This window comes from Amblyraja radiata, chromosome X, assembly GCF_010909765.2.
Source record: "Amblyraja radiata isolate CabotCenter1 chromosome X, sAmbRad1.1.pri, whole genome shotgun sequence".
NCBI lineage: Eukaryota > Metazoa > Chordata > Chondrichthyes > Rajiformes > Rajidae > Amblyraja > Amblyraja radiata.
This window is the reverse complement of record NC_045999.1, coordinates 142868-159315: the sequence shown is the minus strand read 5'-3', so window position 1 is coordinate 159315 and position 16448 is coordinate 142868. Positions and strand designations below refer to the sequence as shown.

Sequence of the window (16448 nt, the reverse complement as noted above, 5' to 3'; positions counted from 1 at the left end):
CTATATCGTCTATTTCTATCTGTAAGACACCACTCCTGTTTATCCATTGCCTTCCATTTTTGACAAGCCTTTCCAAGAGCAATTTACCAAATGATTTTTGTGAGTCCAAGTATATCACATTAGCTTCATTTTCTCATCATCCTTCAGTTGTATTTATCTAGTCCGCACTGGCATTCTCTAACTATCCCACATGTTCAAGTGACTGATAATTGTGCTGGAATTTTCCGTCACTAAGATTGAACTGACGACTCTGTGGCAACAGACAAGTGTGTAGTGAGACCAGTGATGCTGGTGAGGCTCTCAGCTCTCCCCTCCCTCAGTCCCATGGGGGCAGGGAACTCAGTCACCCAGCAGCCAACGTTGGCCACGTCAGAATCTCAGCTACATCTTTCATCGAGATCCCAGCAGCAGCTCTGTCCATCACAGCATTACCCTCTCTGATGAGAAGTACTCTGTTACAACCATACTGTGTTACAAGTCAGTTACAACTGTACTCTGTCACCCCTTTCCACAAATATATTTCCCTTCGGGCTTCTGACCAATCTCATCTCCTCTGGAACCTCTTTACCTGTTCACATGTCTACAGAATATTTTTGGATTGCCATTTATATTTGCCGCTGGTCTTCTCTCAGGCTCTCTCATGACCCACCAAACATGCCATAAATTATCGCCCAGTTGGTGGGATAAGGGGGTGAAGACTGCAACTACTGGTCCACATCAGCTGTGGCAGCCCACCCGTGTAACCGAACACTGCTCGCAGCCCAGCCAGCTCTGTGCCTCACCACTCCAAGATCACAGTGAATGGCGGTGCTGGCTCGAAGGGCCGAATGGCCTACTCCTGTACCTATTATCTATTATCCACTGATGTTCCCAGACGCTGTTTGCTGCTGATTCAGTGCTGGTGATCTGTCTGTTTCACAGCCTCTCCCATGTGGGGATCTGCACACTGCCTCAACGCCAACACGATACTCACCTCCTCCTTGTCCGAGTGGCCGAGATGGTTACAGCGGTCCAGGAAGCGATGACCAGCTGCCACCCACTCCTTCTGCACCAGGCTCTGGAAGCCCCGGGTGGTGCGGAAATGCGGGTCCAACATCAGCTGCATGACGGAGGCAACCACGCAGCTCAGGTCTCTCCCCTCCTCCTCTGCCGAACGAACACAGTCTCTGTAACAGCACTTACTCACACACTTCCTCCCTTCCCCACCCACCTACCTCTCACACACACACCTACCTCACACACACACACACCTCATACACACACCTATCTCACACACCTACCTCACACGCACACACACCTACCTCACACGCACACCTACCTCACACGCGCACACCTACCTCACACGCACACACCTACTTCTCACACACACCTACCTCACACGCACACACCACACGCACACACACCTACCTCACACGCACACCACACGCACACACCGTTTTTCTGTCTAGAACCTCAATATCACTTGTCAGCCAGAGTTCCTCAATCTCGCCAGCATTACCCTTCACCCTGACAGGAATATGTTGGCCCTAAACTCTTGCCTTCTCACTTTTGAAAGCATCCTACCTTAGGTTTACGTTAATTTATTACTGTCATGTGAATCCCATCAAACCGTCCACAGTGTTCAGATAAAGATAACAAATGAAGGGTATTGTGCAAAAATATAACTATAACTATAAAGTCTGATAAAGTCCAATTAAAACCTTCCCCTGGCCTGGAAACAGCCTCCAATCAATCACCACAATTATCCAACATAGACTCAGGAACCAAGTCCCCAATTCCCACAACGATTCCATATGCTATTACTACAACAATGTACAACTTACCTTGAAGGATGACAGAAATATTCTTGTTGTACATCCACTGGGTGAGCTCAGCAGAGTGTTTGAGGAACAGTCTGTGGACAGATGCAGACACATTGTTGGCACGACAAAGCACCCGATCAGACAGGCCTGTGGATGCTGGGGGGGGAGAGAGGAACGGTGTGGGGGAGAGAGGAGCGGTGTGGGGGACAGAGGAGCGTGGGGGAGAGAGAGGTGTGGGGGAGAGAGGAACGGTGTGGGGGAGAGAGGAGCGTGGGGGAGAGAGGAGCGGTGTGGGGGAGAGAGGGGCGGTGTGGGGGAGAGAGGGGCGGTGTGGGGGAGAGAGGGGTGTGGGGGAGAGGGAGGCAATATGGGGGTGAGAGGAGCCAGTGTGGGGGAGAGATGAGCCATTGTGGGGGAAAGTGGTGTGGGGGAGAGTGGTGTGGGGGGGAGAAAGACAGCGGCGTGCGGGAGACGGGCGTGGGATCGCCCACACCCTCCCCCCCCCACATCCAACCCCCCCCCCCCCCCCCCCGCCCCGCCTGCTCACCTGACATATTCCAACCACCGTGTGTTCTCCAGAGACGACAACCACTTCTCTTCTGTTTCTTCAAATGAATCTAAATGCGACAGATTACATTTGATACAATTACATGGACGGGGCAGCCAGCACAAGCAACATTCCCTCCAGTCACACCCCAGACTGACTTGGTTATTACTACCCAGTTAAGTCCCTTCACTAGAACGACGGCAGTGGTTCAAGAAGGTGGAATCTCACCCCCACTTTCTCAACGGCAAGTAGGGTTGGCAAGAATTGTGTTGGTAGCGGGACAATAACCATGGTGGCTCACTCTCCGACACTAACTAGTCAGTAGCTGCGCTGGTCAGCTGTGAACCACCTAGCACATGTCTGAGGGACAACAGGTCCAACTATCTCAGGGCAAGCAGTCACCACCAGGAGAACACACAAAAGGTGCAAGGACTCACAGAAACCAAACTCACAATTACCCAAAGCCTTGGTGGGATGGGTGACGTTAAACAGAGGCTGCAATGTAAGGGGGTAGTTTTGAATCACAGCTCACCATTGATACACAGCTGCTTTAGCCTGACCAGTGCAGCCTGCACCTCCAGCACTCTGGGTAAACTCTTGTCCAGATCCGATTTAAAGACCCCGCTCTTCTCCGGATGACTCTGGGCGATCGCCTGCAGGATCCTAAAAGAAAGGTTCATTGACAAAGCGCAATGAGTCACAACAGGGACTGTACCCCAGGTAGACAGCACTTTCTTGAATAAAGCTTTCATGGCGAGTTGGCCAGATTAGCGTGTTGGTAAAGGGAGACACATGAATTGCCTCCATTGTGAGGCAAGGCTGAATAATCAGCTGCTGGAAAAAAAGGGCTGCAGGAACTCAGAGGGGGCGGACAGGGAGGGAGGGTGGGGGCGGACAGGGAGGGAGGGAGGGGGCGGACAGGGAGGGAGGGTGGGGGCGGACATGGCGGACAGGGAGGGAGGGTGGGGGTGGACTGTGACACACAACTAGCAGTGACAACGCCACCTCCCTACCTTCTATCATGTTTCCGTAGCTGCATGCCTGGTTTAATGTTGGCCATACGCACCAGGGCACACCCTGTCCAATGATGCCAACACCACATCTGCAACAGAGCAAGCGGAAACATCAGCCTTCCCCTCCATCACAAACACTGCTCCTTCTAATCACCACCTGCTCACCTGTGTGTGTAGGTGGATATCGCCACACCAGGATGGCTTTGCTGATCCAGCAATTGTGTTGTAAATGATTTTCTCATTACATAAGGAAGGGATTGTTTGGGCAGAGCTCACACCACCAGTGTCAGCAGGACAAAGGTTTCTTCCCATCCCGGTGCTGCCTGTCTCGCTGGCTAGACACCCACCCCAGTCTGCAGTCCAGACATATCTTCACACTTCATCTTTCTCAAGTAACAAACATCCTAAAGCTGGTTCAGTCCGTGGCACTCTCAGAATGCCCAGCGCTCCCATTCCTGTCACCATCATCCCCCCCCACCCCACACCCACACACATGTACAGGCACTCCTGCCCTGCCACCAGTAACCTCCCAACCAACACGTCTGTGGTGTGGGAGGAAACTGAAGCTCTCGATAATACCCACCCTCACAGGGAGAACGCATACACCAGACGTCAGGATCAAACCTGGGCCACTGGGGCCATGGGACAGCTGCACTACCTGCTGTGCCAAGAAACCACGATACAGGACTGATCTCCTCAATGAATCTGGCTCAGACTGAATGGTGGTGCAGTTACAGATGATGTTGGTCACACACTGTACTGGATCTGATTGTGGTGCCCGTTCATAGTCTCCAAAACCCCCTGTAAATAAGGACCACACTCACTGGGATACGAGCTCCATTGAAAGAAGGAGCCAGTTGTTTCAAGTCTTCATCGGCCAAGGATGACGGAACGACAAAGTATTCTGGAAGACTGCAAATGACAGAGTCATAGAGTCACAGCGTGTATAAACAGGGCCTTTGCCCAACTCGTCCACACCAACATGCTCCATCTACACCTCTCCCACCTGCCTGCATTTGACCCGTCCCTCTATCTTTTTCCTAATGTGTACTTGTCTATGTGCCTTTTAAATGTTGCTATGGTACCTGCCTCAACTACCTCCTCTGACAGCTCGTTCCATATACCCACCACCCTCTGTGTGAAAAAGTTGTCCCTCAGGTTTGTAATCTTGCCCCACTCACTTTAAACATATGTTTAATTTCCCTACCTTGGGTAAAAGACTATGCATTCACCCCATCTATTCCTCTCACAATCATATACACCCCTCACCCCTCATCCTCCTGCGCTCAAAGGAACAAAGTCCTAGCCTGCTTAACCTCTCTGTAGCTCAGCACTTCAAGTCCTGGCAACATCCTCGTAAATCTTTGCACTCTTTCCAGCTTAATGACATTCTTCCTGTGGCTGGAACTGTACACCGTACACCAAGTGTGGGCTCACTAACATCGTCCACATGTAACATAACATCCCAACCTCATTACCCTAATTGATGAAGAAGCCCAAAGTACCAAGAGGCTTTGTGGAATCTATTAAATGTCTTGTAAATCACAATCTCGCACATACAAAACCATGCTGACTATCCCTAAACAGCCTGTCTATCCAAATACACACATATATATATATAATTATCCCTCCAGTAACTTGCCTCCCACAGATGTTCGGCTCACTGCTCTATAGTTCCCAGGCTGTTCCCTGCAGATCTTCTTGTGTAGAGGCACAACACCAGCTACACTCCAGTCATCCAGCACCTCACCTGTGTCTAATGATGATTCTAAAACCTCACTCAGGGCTCCTGTAATTTCATCTCTAGCCTCACACAGCATCCTGATATATCTGATCAGGTCCGGCAGATTTATCTTCCTTCACACCTCCTTAACTACAACTAAATCCCACGAGACTGGCTCCTCACCTGGTACACTTGGTGTAGTTCCTCCCTGCTAAAGTTCCCCACCCACCCACCTGCCCCCACCCCCCCACTTCCCCACCCCCCTTCCCCACTCGCCCTCCATTCCCCACCCGCCCTCCCTTCCCCACCCGTCCCCCCCCTTCCCCACCCACCCCATTCCCCACCTGGTGGACGTGGTGTAGTTCTCATTGACAGAAGAGACTCTCCACTCAGAAGCCCCGGTCCGCTTGATCTCCCTGTCCCAGTCTGCGTAGGTTTCAAACAGTGGTGTCTGCCATCCGGAGTCAGGGCCGTTCACTCTGTCAGCTAACAGGGAGAGGACGGTTAGTGATCCTACCCCTCCACACTGTGACAGAGGCAGGCAGCAGAATATCAGTCTGTGATCTCCCCGTCCCAGGATCACTCTCACTCAACAGATGGCAGCATTTCCCTCTTCCTCGTATCCATCAGTGGCCAAGTGACTTACAGCTTCTGTTCATCTACTGCGTATGAGCACTGCTTTCTCTCTGTCTCTCTCGTGCCACCCCAGCCCTTATGCGTATGCATGTAAATTTTCCTTCAGTGTATCGATCTAATTCTGTCCTGATGCAAAAACAAAGATGTGCAGATGCTGTAGGAAAGACACAGAGTGCTAGAGTAACTCAGCGGGTCAGACACCATCTCTGGAGAACATGGATAGGTGACGTTTCACAAAGTGCTGGAGTAACTCAGCAGGTCAGGCAGCATCTCTGGAGAACATGGATAGGTGACGTTTCACAGAGTGCTAGAGTAACTCAGAGTGTCAGGCACCATCTCTGGAGAACATGGATAGGTGACGTTTCACAAAGTGCTGGAGTAAATCAGCAGGTCAGCCAGCATCTGTGGAGAACATGGATCGGTGACATTTCAGGTCGGGTCCTTCTTCAAACAGATCAGTGTTCTCCAGGAACGCTGCCCGACCCGCTGAGTTACTCTAGCACTGTGTCCCCTCCTGATACCTCGGTAAGCCTGCTCCTCCACATCTGCACCCACTGTGACCACAAGATCCAGTGAGCAGCAGTGGGCAGGCGGCTGCAGAATTCCCGTCTTACCCGAATCCTGGCTCTGCTCCCTGGCAAACGCAAAGCCGAAGAGCAGCCGGAGATCTTTGGGCTGCGAGTAATGTGCGATGACCAGGCAGATCTAGGAGAGAGGAAGGCTAGTGTTAGGGGTAAGTTGTACAGAGACCGCTTCCCTCCCTGGTAGCAGGTTGTCAGGGCACAACCTTAGTGGCCCAAACCCCCCTGGCGAGCTGAAGAACGACAACCAGGAGCCACTGTGCCCACTCTGCATATTCACTCAGATTGTTCCATGGCTCAAAAGGCTGCCAAAGAGGCAGGTTGGGATTGGATTATGGGTGTGTAATTAGGATTAGGGTTAGGGGTGGGTTTAGGGTTAGGTTCTTCTATAACCTTCTCCTCACTACACCACCGATTTTGGTCTCATCCACAAACTTACTAAACATGGCCCCGGCATTTACAACCAATTATTAATATAAATAACATACAACAGTGGTCTCAACACGTGTTTCGTTTACAATATTTACTTGGGCACCATGATACCAGGGAGAGCGGTCCCAGAGTCAGAGCCTGCAGTAACTGAGTGGTGCTTCTGGAGAGGAGGCTGCACATTATTCCCATCTCACACACTGACATTTCTCCGAGCAGCACTTGAACGGCCTGCCCACTCCCCCTTCCCCTCTGCCCCTTCAGTTGTCTTCATCACACAACACAATGACTGCCGTTCATCAGCAGAGGAGCTACAAAGCAGCCTGGAAGCTCGGCATCACTGGCCAGGTCTTCGCAAACCCAGCTGCAACCAAGTCTGAGAATGAATCACACACAGCCCCCACCCTCCCACCCACAAAACCTCACCCCCCATTCTCTCACCCCCATCCCCACATTCCGCCCCTCCCACCCACAATGTTCACCTTTCTGGCAGATTCTGGATCAGACTCATCAAAGCGGAATCGAATAATGCGAAAATCCTTGCAATAAATGATCAGTTCAGTGGGTTTAAACTTCAGGTGCTGGGTGGGACCCAGAACCTTCCTCTTCTTCTTTGCATCATTCACTAGCCAAAGAAATTGAGAAAATAATCCACACAATCTCTGCCACAGTGATCTACATAATCCCTGCCACAGTGATCTACATAATCCCTGCCACACCTCTCCCATGAGGAATCAGCAGATCTACAGTGAAACGCACGCACACACACACACACACGCGCGCGCATACACACACGCACGCACACACACACACTCTTGTGTAGTCACACGCACAGGTCCACAGCATTTCAATTACATTACAGACCATCAGACATTCAAATATAAGCACGGCAACTGCTATAAATACTCATCAGGTCAAGTAGCCATTATTGAAAAAGGAACGGATTCTCTGCAAATTAAACCAACCTGCTTTTCTTTCTTTCCCAGTCTTGACAGAGTCTCCATGCTGAACTGTTTCAGGGTGAAGACTTTGTCACATTTGGAAAAGGAAAGGAACCGTTGGACTGAAGTTGCAGATAAATTGGAGGAGGGATGAATAGGATAAAGTAAATATGTGTGATAGAGCACGGCATGGGTCAATGTGGGACAGAGGCTGACCTCCCCGACTGTGACCTACTGCACTGTTATAACAAGGAACAACACAACACAACCCTCCCCTTAGTCTGGGAACATTGTGATGGTCCTCACAACACTGACTTCTACAACTCGAGGTTCACCATGATTGCTAGCAACAGTCTGTTGTAAGGTCTGTGATGCTGGCTCTGCATTCTGTCTCCATGAACACGGTCTGACCTTCTTGGCCCCACAACCCCGCATTTCACATTTCTAATGTCTGTTTGTACTCGCACTCTCCAACAGTCCCCATTAACTGAGCACAAAAACCAAAGAGTTGGTGGAACTCAGGGAGTCAGGCAGCATCTGTGGAGGAATGGACAGACTCTGAAGAAAGAGTGTCGACCTGAAACTGCATTTGTCCATTCCCTCCACCGATGCTGCTGGACCCGCTGAGTGCCTCCAGCACTTTGTTTTCTGCTAAAGATACCAGCGCCTGCAGTTTCTTGCATCTCCCATTAACCCTTGATTGGACGGGTTCCTGCACTATTCCCACAGAAGCCTCAGCCACAGCCCGTCAGCATTCTCCACCATCCCCACACTCTCTTAAACTACTTGCTTTTCTCTCCTTCCCACCAGTTCTGACAGTCTTCAACTTGAAACATTTGTTCTGTTTCTCTCCCCACAGATACTGCATGACCAGCAGAGCATTCCCAGCATTCTCGCTTTTTATCCCTTTATCAAGATCTCTCAGGACTTTAGAGATTTTAATCATCACCTCTCAATCTTCTAAGAACACAAAGTGCTGTAGTACCTCAGCGGGTCTGGCAGCATCTCTGGAGGATGTGGATAGACGTTGTTTTGGGTCGGGACGCTTCAGACTGATTGTGGTGGAGGGAGAAAGGTGGAAAAGTAAGGGCAGGACAAAGCTGGGAAGTGATAGGTGGATACAAGTGAGGGGGATTTGACTGGAAGATCGGTGGAGGCCAGAGATGAAAAGAAGTTACAAGGGGTGCATCTGAAGGGTTGGTATGGGACCCAGAGAAAGGAGTGGATATCCAAACACCAGTAATGGGTGCCTGCAGAAATGACCAAACAGATGTGAAAACTCATGGGATTCAGGAATGATTCTGAGGGAAGGAAATCTGTGATCCTACCTAGTCTGGCCTAGTGTGACGCCACATCCACAGTAACGAAGCAGCTTCTTTCTGAAAAGCCACCCAGTTCAAGGATAGTTAAGAACAAGCACAAAAGTTTAAGATGTTCTGAAAATGAGTGAGAAAATGAAAAAGATAGAAGATGTATGAATGAGTGTGCAGAATGGTGTACGACACTAATTCACAGCCTGAAGCACAACGAGCAAATCTCACTTGCCTGCAGTGGCCTTGCTTGTCCCAGTCTGTGCACCCAGCATAGATCCTGAATCCTCCATTAAACTTACACGTTTACACCGGGCAATGAAATGCAACCAGGAAAGGGACAGTCAGTAGCAATGCCAGCATGAAGAGGTAATTGTGGTGGAATCTTTGCCCCAAAAGATCGCGTGAACAAGGAGTCCACTAATTGATAGCAAAATGTAATACAGTAGGTCGCGGAAAAGCCCTAGCTACAGACAGCAGCATCACTGTCCATCAAACAACACCAACCCCAGAACCATTCATAATGTGGCCTTGCTGACACCCTGCAACAGAGTCATAGTATGGAAACAGACCAGGCCCAGACTCAAACATTAACGTCTGCTTGTTCTTTTCATTTACTGTTTATATTTCAGATTATGAACGCTGGCAAATGTTAATTTTGTACAGCTGTAAAAGAGTGGGAGAAACAGGTGTGAGCGAGCAATGATAGCTGAGGGCGCATACCTGCCACCACCTGTTCCACACAGGTCAGGGCCACGTCATGTTCCGCCAACAGCAGGTTTCTGTACTGACATTTCTGTGGTTGAACAGTTACAAACTACAATTAATATTCAACCTGTCAGAGGAGAGGAGATAGACACAAAATGCTGGAGTAACTCAGCGGGACAGGCAGCATCTCTGGAGCGAAGGAATGGGTGACGTTTCGGGTCGAGACCCTCCTACAGGAGTGGAGAGGAGCAAGAACTGGAACAGCCCTACACAGCTGAATGGTTTAAAGTGCAAACGCAATAAAATATAATGTAAAACATTGCAGATGTACAATGCACTTCACTACAATCGTACACCAACACTATCTTACACACCAGGGACAATTTACACTTTTACTGAAGCCAATGAACCTACAAACCAGTACATTTTTGGAGTGTGGGAGGAAACAGGAGCTCCCAGAGAAAACTGATGCAGTCACAGGGAGAACGTACAAACTCCGTAAAGACAGCACCCGTAGTCAGGATCGAACCCAGGTCTCTGGCGCTGTGAAGCAGCAACTCTACCGCTGCGCCACTGTGTCACCCTTCAGGGTAAGAACAGGTTCAGCCAGGTGTGTGAGAGTGTTGGTAAAACTGGTTGGATACTTGTTGCAGAAATAAGTGAAGGGATTTCAGATCTTCCTGATGGGATGAAGTGTCTATATAGACGGGGCCATGGTGAAGATGAGGGGGTGGGGGCCAGGATAGGAAATTGTCAAAATGATAAATGTTTACAAACCTGGAAAGGTGTCACATTGTTTGTAAGGAAAGAGATCTTGAAGTTGGTGCAGAGCAGAGTTCCGTACAGGTCATGCGCACATGTGTCTGTGGCGATGCACTTCCTGACATTGCTGCTCTCACTCACCACTAGTTCTCCTGAAATCAACACAAGGCAACAATGACTTCATTGTCCACTTCAGCCCCAATGCAGCGAGCCCCCAGCGGTAGTGAACACTACTGTTCCACCCAGTCATGGCCAGTGCCCAAAGGGTGCAGGGAGGAAAGGGCTTTGTGGGGAAGACACACTCCAACAAGTGTGTGGTTTCGTGAAGAACAGCTTTCACAATGCTTATTGTGGATACATTCCACCTCAGTGGCAGGTGTAATTAGCACTGTAAACATGGGCCAGAAACCACATCACTCTGCACAACAAGTCACTGCACTCTCATGTATGATGGGTTATAAATTGGTCTAACCTCACAAGGACTCATGTCAAACACTTCAACAAAATGCTGTTTGGAAAACGGCCTATTTCAGGGAATGCCAGGAATGTTGGCCGTTCCTGCTCCCAGGGGGAGAGGCAGCCTCTCCCTCGAGTCACTGACTGCCTGCACTCCCAGTCCATGGACACATTGCCCACACCTCTACACTGGACAAAGTCTGCCTCCCTGCCAACCCATCCCATCATTCCCACCTTCATCAGTCAAATACATTCTCCTTATTTCCATTTGATATTTTTCAATCAACTTTTACTGCTAGATTTCTAGATTCTAAAATTATTCTGAACCAACTTTGACTTCAGCAGATTTTTGTTTGAAACCTGAGGCCGGAATCCCTGCGGCTTTTGGGAGTTTTATGAGATTCAATTTCGTCTGGAAATGTTTTTCTGGAACAACAACAAATAAAAACTCTCGCTGCAAGATTATAACAGACAAGATTGTGCAGGGTGTAACGCTCACAATTCTAACAGAACTTCACAGGGAAGTGGAACTTTGCAAGTCCAGTAACAAGCTGCTGCATTAGAAACGTCCACACAATCTCATGGATGTGGCACAGTTCAGGTCAGTGGAGGCTGAAGGGAAATGCCAATCGGCCATGACCTGCTTGTATGGTGTGATCTGCTGGTGGGTATATCGTGGCACTTGACGGGGAAATGGGAGCCTCGTGCTCACGCACAGACCCTCTGTTAACGTCTTTTCAATATGAACAACAATTCAATGGTGTATCTGCACAGGTAGATGTAGACTCGTGGCGAGATACAGAACAGAAACAAGCCATTACACCGTCACAGAATAACATGCAAACTACACACAGACAGGAGAAGAGGGGGGGTGGGTGGAGAAGAGAGGGGGGGGGGGGGTGGAGAAGAGGGGGGGGGATGGAGAAGAGGGGGGGGGGGGGTGGAGAAGAGGGGAGGGAGAAGAGGGGGGGGGGGAGAAGAGGGAGGGGGGATGGAGAAGATGGGGGGAGAAGAGGGGGGGGGGGGGGGAGAAGAGGGGGGGGGGGGGGAGAGAGATGGCGCTCCCAGTTACTGCCAGGGGGCGAGGGGGGCAGATGCCACCAGGTGTCGATGCCCCGGCTCTCTCTCTCTCTCTCTCTCTCTCTCTATGTCAGGGCGCGGGTTAACTTTGCAAATCAACAACATGATTAAAGACACAACTTGCTTTTGTTTTGTGTGTGTGTGTGTGTGTGGGGGGGGGGGATGGAGGGGCCTGAGGGGGGGTCATGGGGGAGACTCTGTCGCCGCCGCCGCCGCCGCCGCCTCGCTCTCTCCCCCCGGGGCGGGTTTGCGCTTCTCCCCGAGGCCCCGACCTCGAGTAAACACTCACCCGGTAAAAGCGCGGCCTCGCTCGGCCGCCGCGGCCCTGCCCGGACAGAGGAGCAGCTCTGCGGGGAGAGACAGCAGTTAGAGCCGGTAAACCGCGACCCCGGCCCCGACCTCACCGAGCTCCTCAAGCCCGGCCTCACGCTCATCATCGCCGGCACTCGCTCTCACTGCGACCCGGGGCGGCGACTGCGGGCGACTGACGGCGACCGGGGGCGGGGCCAGAGCCCATATCCACCTGTATTGATGTGGTAATTGTCCAATCAAAGCGCGTTTGACATGGAGTCGGTCGCCAATTGACCAATCAGGCGCTTTGTTTCAGGCGAGCTGGACAGGAGCCCACTGGGATCACGTGACGGGCTCTGGGAACTTTGATTAACTTCACCAGAATAAACCATTGATGAAGTTGTCATCTAGTTTCTGCAAGAGGGTCAACTGCAGATTACTGTGCATGCATAGGTTTGAAAGAGTTCTACTTTGAGAAAGACTCTGGATAAGAATACTTTGAATACCCAACTGTACGGAAGTAACACAAAAATGCTGTAGAAACTCAGCGGGTGCAGCAGCATCTATGGAGCGAAGGAAATAGGTAACATTTCGGGCCGAAACCCTTCTTCAGACTGAAGTACTTGTACTGAAGTAACAATGTTCTCCAAAAAGGAGACCGGTCCAAGATGATTATTATTGTGAGATGGTAGTGTTTTCTTTCGTACATTGCAAATAAAAATGCAATGTTTCTGTTTGTAAACTAGCCATTCATGACATACCCAGCCATGGAATCTAAACCAAAAGATTGGGAAATAAATGATTATATAAGTCTACTTTTTCTGTTTAGTGTGTCCAAGTTTGAATTGAAATAAACCTGGGATCTTGGAATACAACACATCTCATCAATCACCGTAGGGATTAGAAAGATCCGCCTGTTCATTTCAGTTACAGCGAGCGCAGTGGTTGCATCGATTTTAATCAACAGGTTCCTGGCAATGCAGTGAGGAATGACCTCGCTGTACAGAGAGGGGTATGCCTCACCGTGACCCCAAAATGTACCACGGGTCATGCTTCATTCTCCGAGATGGGTTTGGAGACAGCCCGAGGTAAGGCGGTGATTGAGGCCGCCAAGACTTAATGAACAGTCTACTTACTCATCCAGATCTAGTCCTGCAATCCTGGACATTGGTTCGTGCAAAGTGGACGCAAGATGCTGGACAGGCAACATCTCTGGAGAAAAGGAATCGGTGACGTTTGGGGTCGAGTCCCTTCAGGCTGAGAGACACAGATATCTTTAGTTTCTCTCTCCCCTCACTCTCAAACTGAAGAAGGGTCTGGACACGAAACGTCGCCTATCCATTTTCTCCAGAGATGCTGCTTGACCCGCTGAATTACTCCAGCAAGTGTGTCTACCAGAGGAAAGTAACTGGCAATCAGTGGGGTTCAGTAAACTGAGGAACGCACAGGATCTCCCTCACCTATTAATTAGGCGGGTTCAGAAGCCGGTGAAACCCGGGACCTCTGCGGCAGTCTCACTCACCTTACACCTCCAGTTGGAGTCTTGCCTGAGTTTCACCTCCTAAACTTGTTCCAAAAGTCGCCTCATATCCACCAGGATCTTTGTCCACCAGCGTCCTCTCCCGTAGATCACGGATTAAAAGACAAATTCCCACGGTGAAGAGTTACCCGTCCCGTATAATTGACGTAAATAGTATTAGGCTGTGGGCCGAGCATCAAAAATGTTTCTAGAGATCCATTTTTATGACCCACGTCTCAGAACTACATGAAATTTTGCACAGATTTAGATGAAATATAATTGAGAAGGAAGTCATAACTCATCAGTGCCAAATGTTTTATATTAATTAATTAAACTAATTAGAAAATGAGATCAGAAAAGTAAGCTTCATCTAGTGTCCAATGCCCGTATTACACCATGGGGAGCTTATTTCCGTGTTGCAGTCTATTTTAACTATATATTATTATACTATATATATATATATATATATATATATATATATACTAGACCAAGGGCAGACCCGTTGGGTCTGCTCCCCCAACGCAGCCGTTCACTACCCGTAGCCCCCACGGGAGACGTGGTCCTCCAACTCAAGCGGCCCAGGAATGAGCAGTGCGGCTGATTTTAAATGGCGTCTTTGAGGCGAGATGAGGACAAAATAAGTGAGTGGGGGGGGGAAGGTTTTAATGAAAAATGTGGACATAAACATAACAAAATCTAATGAGGAGTGGATAGTTGGAATGGAAAGTGAAATGTCTACCGAAATGGCTGCTTCTATGGGTGAGAAGCCAGTTTATTTTTGAAATATTGGGGGGTGGGGGGGAGAAGGATCTGATTAAAAACGTGTACTTAAACACGACAAAATGTAATGAGGAGCGGATACTTAGAAAGAAAAGCGATATCTCTACCGAAATGGAAATTATCTCGGAGATTAAGCGTCTGGAATCGGCGTGGCAATGAATCAAAGGAAGAAATGCAGCCGACAGCCGTACATATAAATTGATACATTCCGATTGGACATCTGCGAGCGTCGGCCATTCCGATTGGACATCTGTGAGTATTGGGCATTGTGACATCACACGATGGAACGAATCAAAAGGCAGAACGGCAGCCGGACGGCAGCCGGACGGCAGCCGGACGGCAGCCGGACGGCAGCCGGACGGCAGCCGGACGGCAGCCGGACGGCAGCCGGACGGCAGCCGGACGGCAGCCGGACGGCAGCCGGACGGCAGCCGGACGGCAGCCGGACGGCAGCCGGACGGCAGCCGGACGGCAGCCGGACGGCAGCCGGACGGCAGCCGGACGGCAGCCACTGAGTTTTAATAGTATACTAGACCAAGTGTTTCCCCAACGGCGTTTGCGGGGGGGGGGGGGGGGGGGGGTGAGAAGAGGGGATGGAGGGGAGAGGAGGAGGAGGAAACGGGATAGATTTGGGAGGAAAGGAGAGCGGGGTAGGGGGTGAGAGATGGGGAGAGAGATGTGGGGGAGGGGGGATGGGGAGGGAGGGGAGGAGGGAGGGATGGGGAGAGGGGTGGGGGGAGAGAGGGAAAAGAGTGGGGAGGGAGATTGGAGGGGAAGGGGGAGAGAAGTGGAAGAGTGGGAAGGGAGGAGGAGAGGGGTAGCAGGAGTGATGGAAGAGGGATAGGGTGAAGGGGGAGAGAGGGAAGGGGGGTGGGGGAGAGAGGGATGGGAGAGGGGTGAGGAGAGAGTGGGAGAGAAGTGGTAGAGTGGGGAGGGAGGGAGGGGTAGAGGGGTAGCGGGAGTGGTAGAAGAGGGACGGGGAGTGGTGGAAGAGGGACAGAGGGGTAGGGGAAGGGGTGGGGGAGAGAGGGGAAGGGATCGGAAGAGAGAGGGGTGGGGGAGGGAGAGGCTTCGGGTAAGGGGATAGAAGTGGAAGAGTGGGGAGAGAGGGATGGGGGAGTGGTGAAAGAGGGACAGAGGGGTAAGGGGGTGGTGGTAGAGAGGGAAGGGGGGTGGGGGAGAGAGGGATGGGTGGGAGAGGGAGAAGGGTGAGGAGAGAGAAACATAGAAATTAAGTGCAGGAGTAGGCCATTTGGCCCTTCTAGCCTGCACCACCATTCAATATGATCATGGCTGATCATTCAACTCAGTATCCTGTACCTGCCTTCTCTCCATACCCCCTGATCCTTTTAGCCACAAGGGCCACATCTAACTCCCTCTTAAATATAGCCAATGAACTGACCTCAACTACCTTCTGTGGCAGAGAATTCCAGAGATTCACCACTCTCTGTGTGAAAAATGTTTTTCTCATCTCTGTCCTAAAGGATTTCCCCCTTATCCTTAAGCTGTGACCCCTTGTTCTGGTCTTCCCCAACATCCGGAACAATCTTCCTGCATCTAGCCTGTCCAACCCCTTAAGAATTTTATACGTTTCTATAAGATACCTCCTCAATCTTCTAAAATCTAGCGAGTACAAGGCAAGTCTATCCAGTCTTTCTTCGTATCCTGACATCCCAGGAATCAGTCTGGTGAACCTTCTCTGTACTCCCTCTATGGCAACGATGTCTTTGAGCATTGGGCATTGTGACATCACATGATGGAACGTTCACCATTGGCTGGGGCTCCTGCAAAGGCATATGTAAATGAATCCATTCCGATTGGACATATGTGAACATTGGGCATTGTGACATCACACGATGGAACGTTCAGC

General features: G+C 50.4%; 1 protein-coding gene across 2 annotated transcripts in view; it reads right to left on the bottom strand.

Moving 5' to 3' along the window:
- mtmr10 (myotubularin related protein 10) overlaps positions 1-12503 on the bottom strand; it is a 902395-nt gene extending 889892 nt beyond the window's left edge. The window contains exons 1-12 of one of the 2 annotated variants that reach the window (XR_004410454.1): positions 12278-12476; positions 10468-10604; positions 9706-9778; positions 7214-7356; positions 6336-6426; positions 5430-5571; positions 4187-4274; positions 3363-3451; positions 2882-3012; positions 2350-2419; positions 1824-1894; positions 974-1146 (exon numbers count right to left, since the gene is read on the bottom strand). Coding sequence is in view for 1 of the 2 variants with exons in the window: in XM_033015107.1 (XP_032870998.1) it covers positions 974-1146; positions 1824-1894; positions 2350-2419; positions 2882-3012; positions 3363-3451; positions 4187-4274; positions 5430-5571; positions 6336-6426; positions 7214-7356; positions 9706-9778; positions 10468-10604; positions 12278-12425 (1356 nt within the window). In the remaining variant the exon portion in view is untranslated. Of the gene's footprint in view, positions 1-973; positions 1147-1823; positions 1895-2349; positions 2420-2881; positions 3013-3362; positions 3452-4186; positions 4275-5429; positions 5572-6335; positions 6427-7213; positions 7357-9705; positions 9779-10467; positions 10605-12277 lie in introns of both variants that reach the window. The other variant, XM_033015107.1, reaches the window with a different exon arrangement.
- Between the last annotated feature and the right edge of the window lie 3945 nt (positions 12504-16448).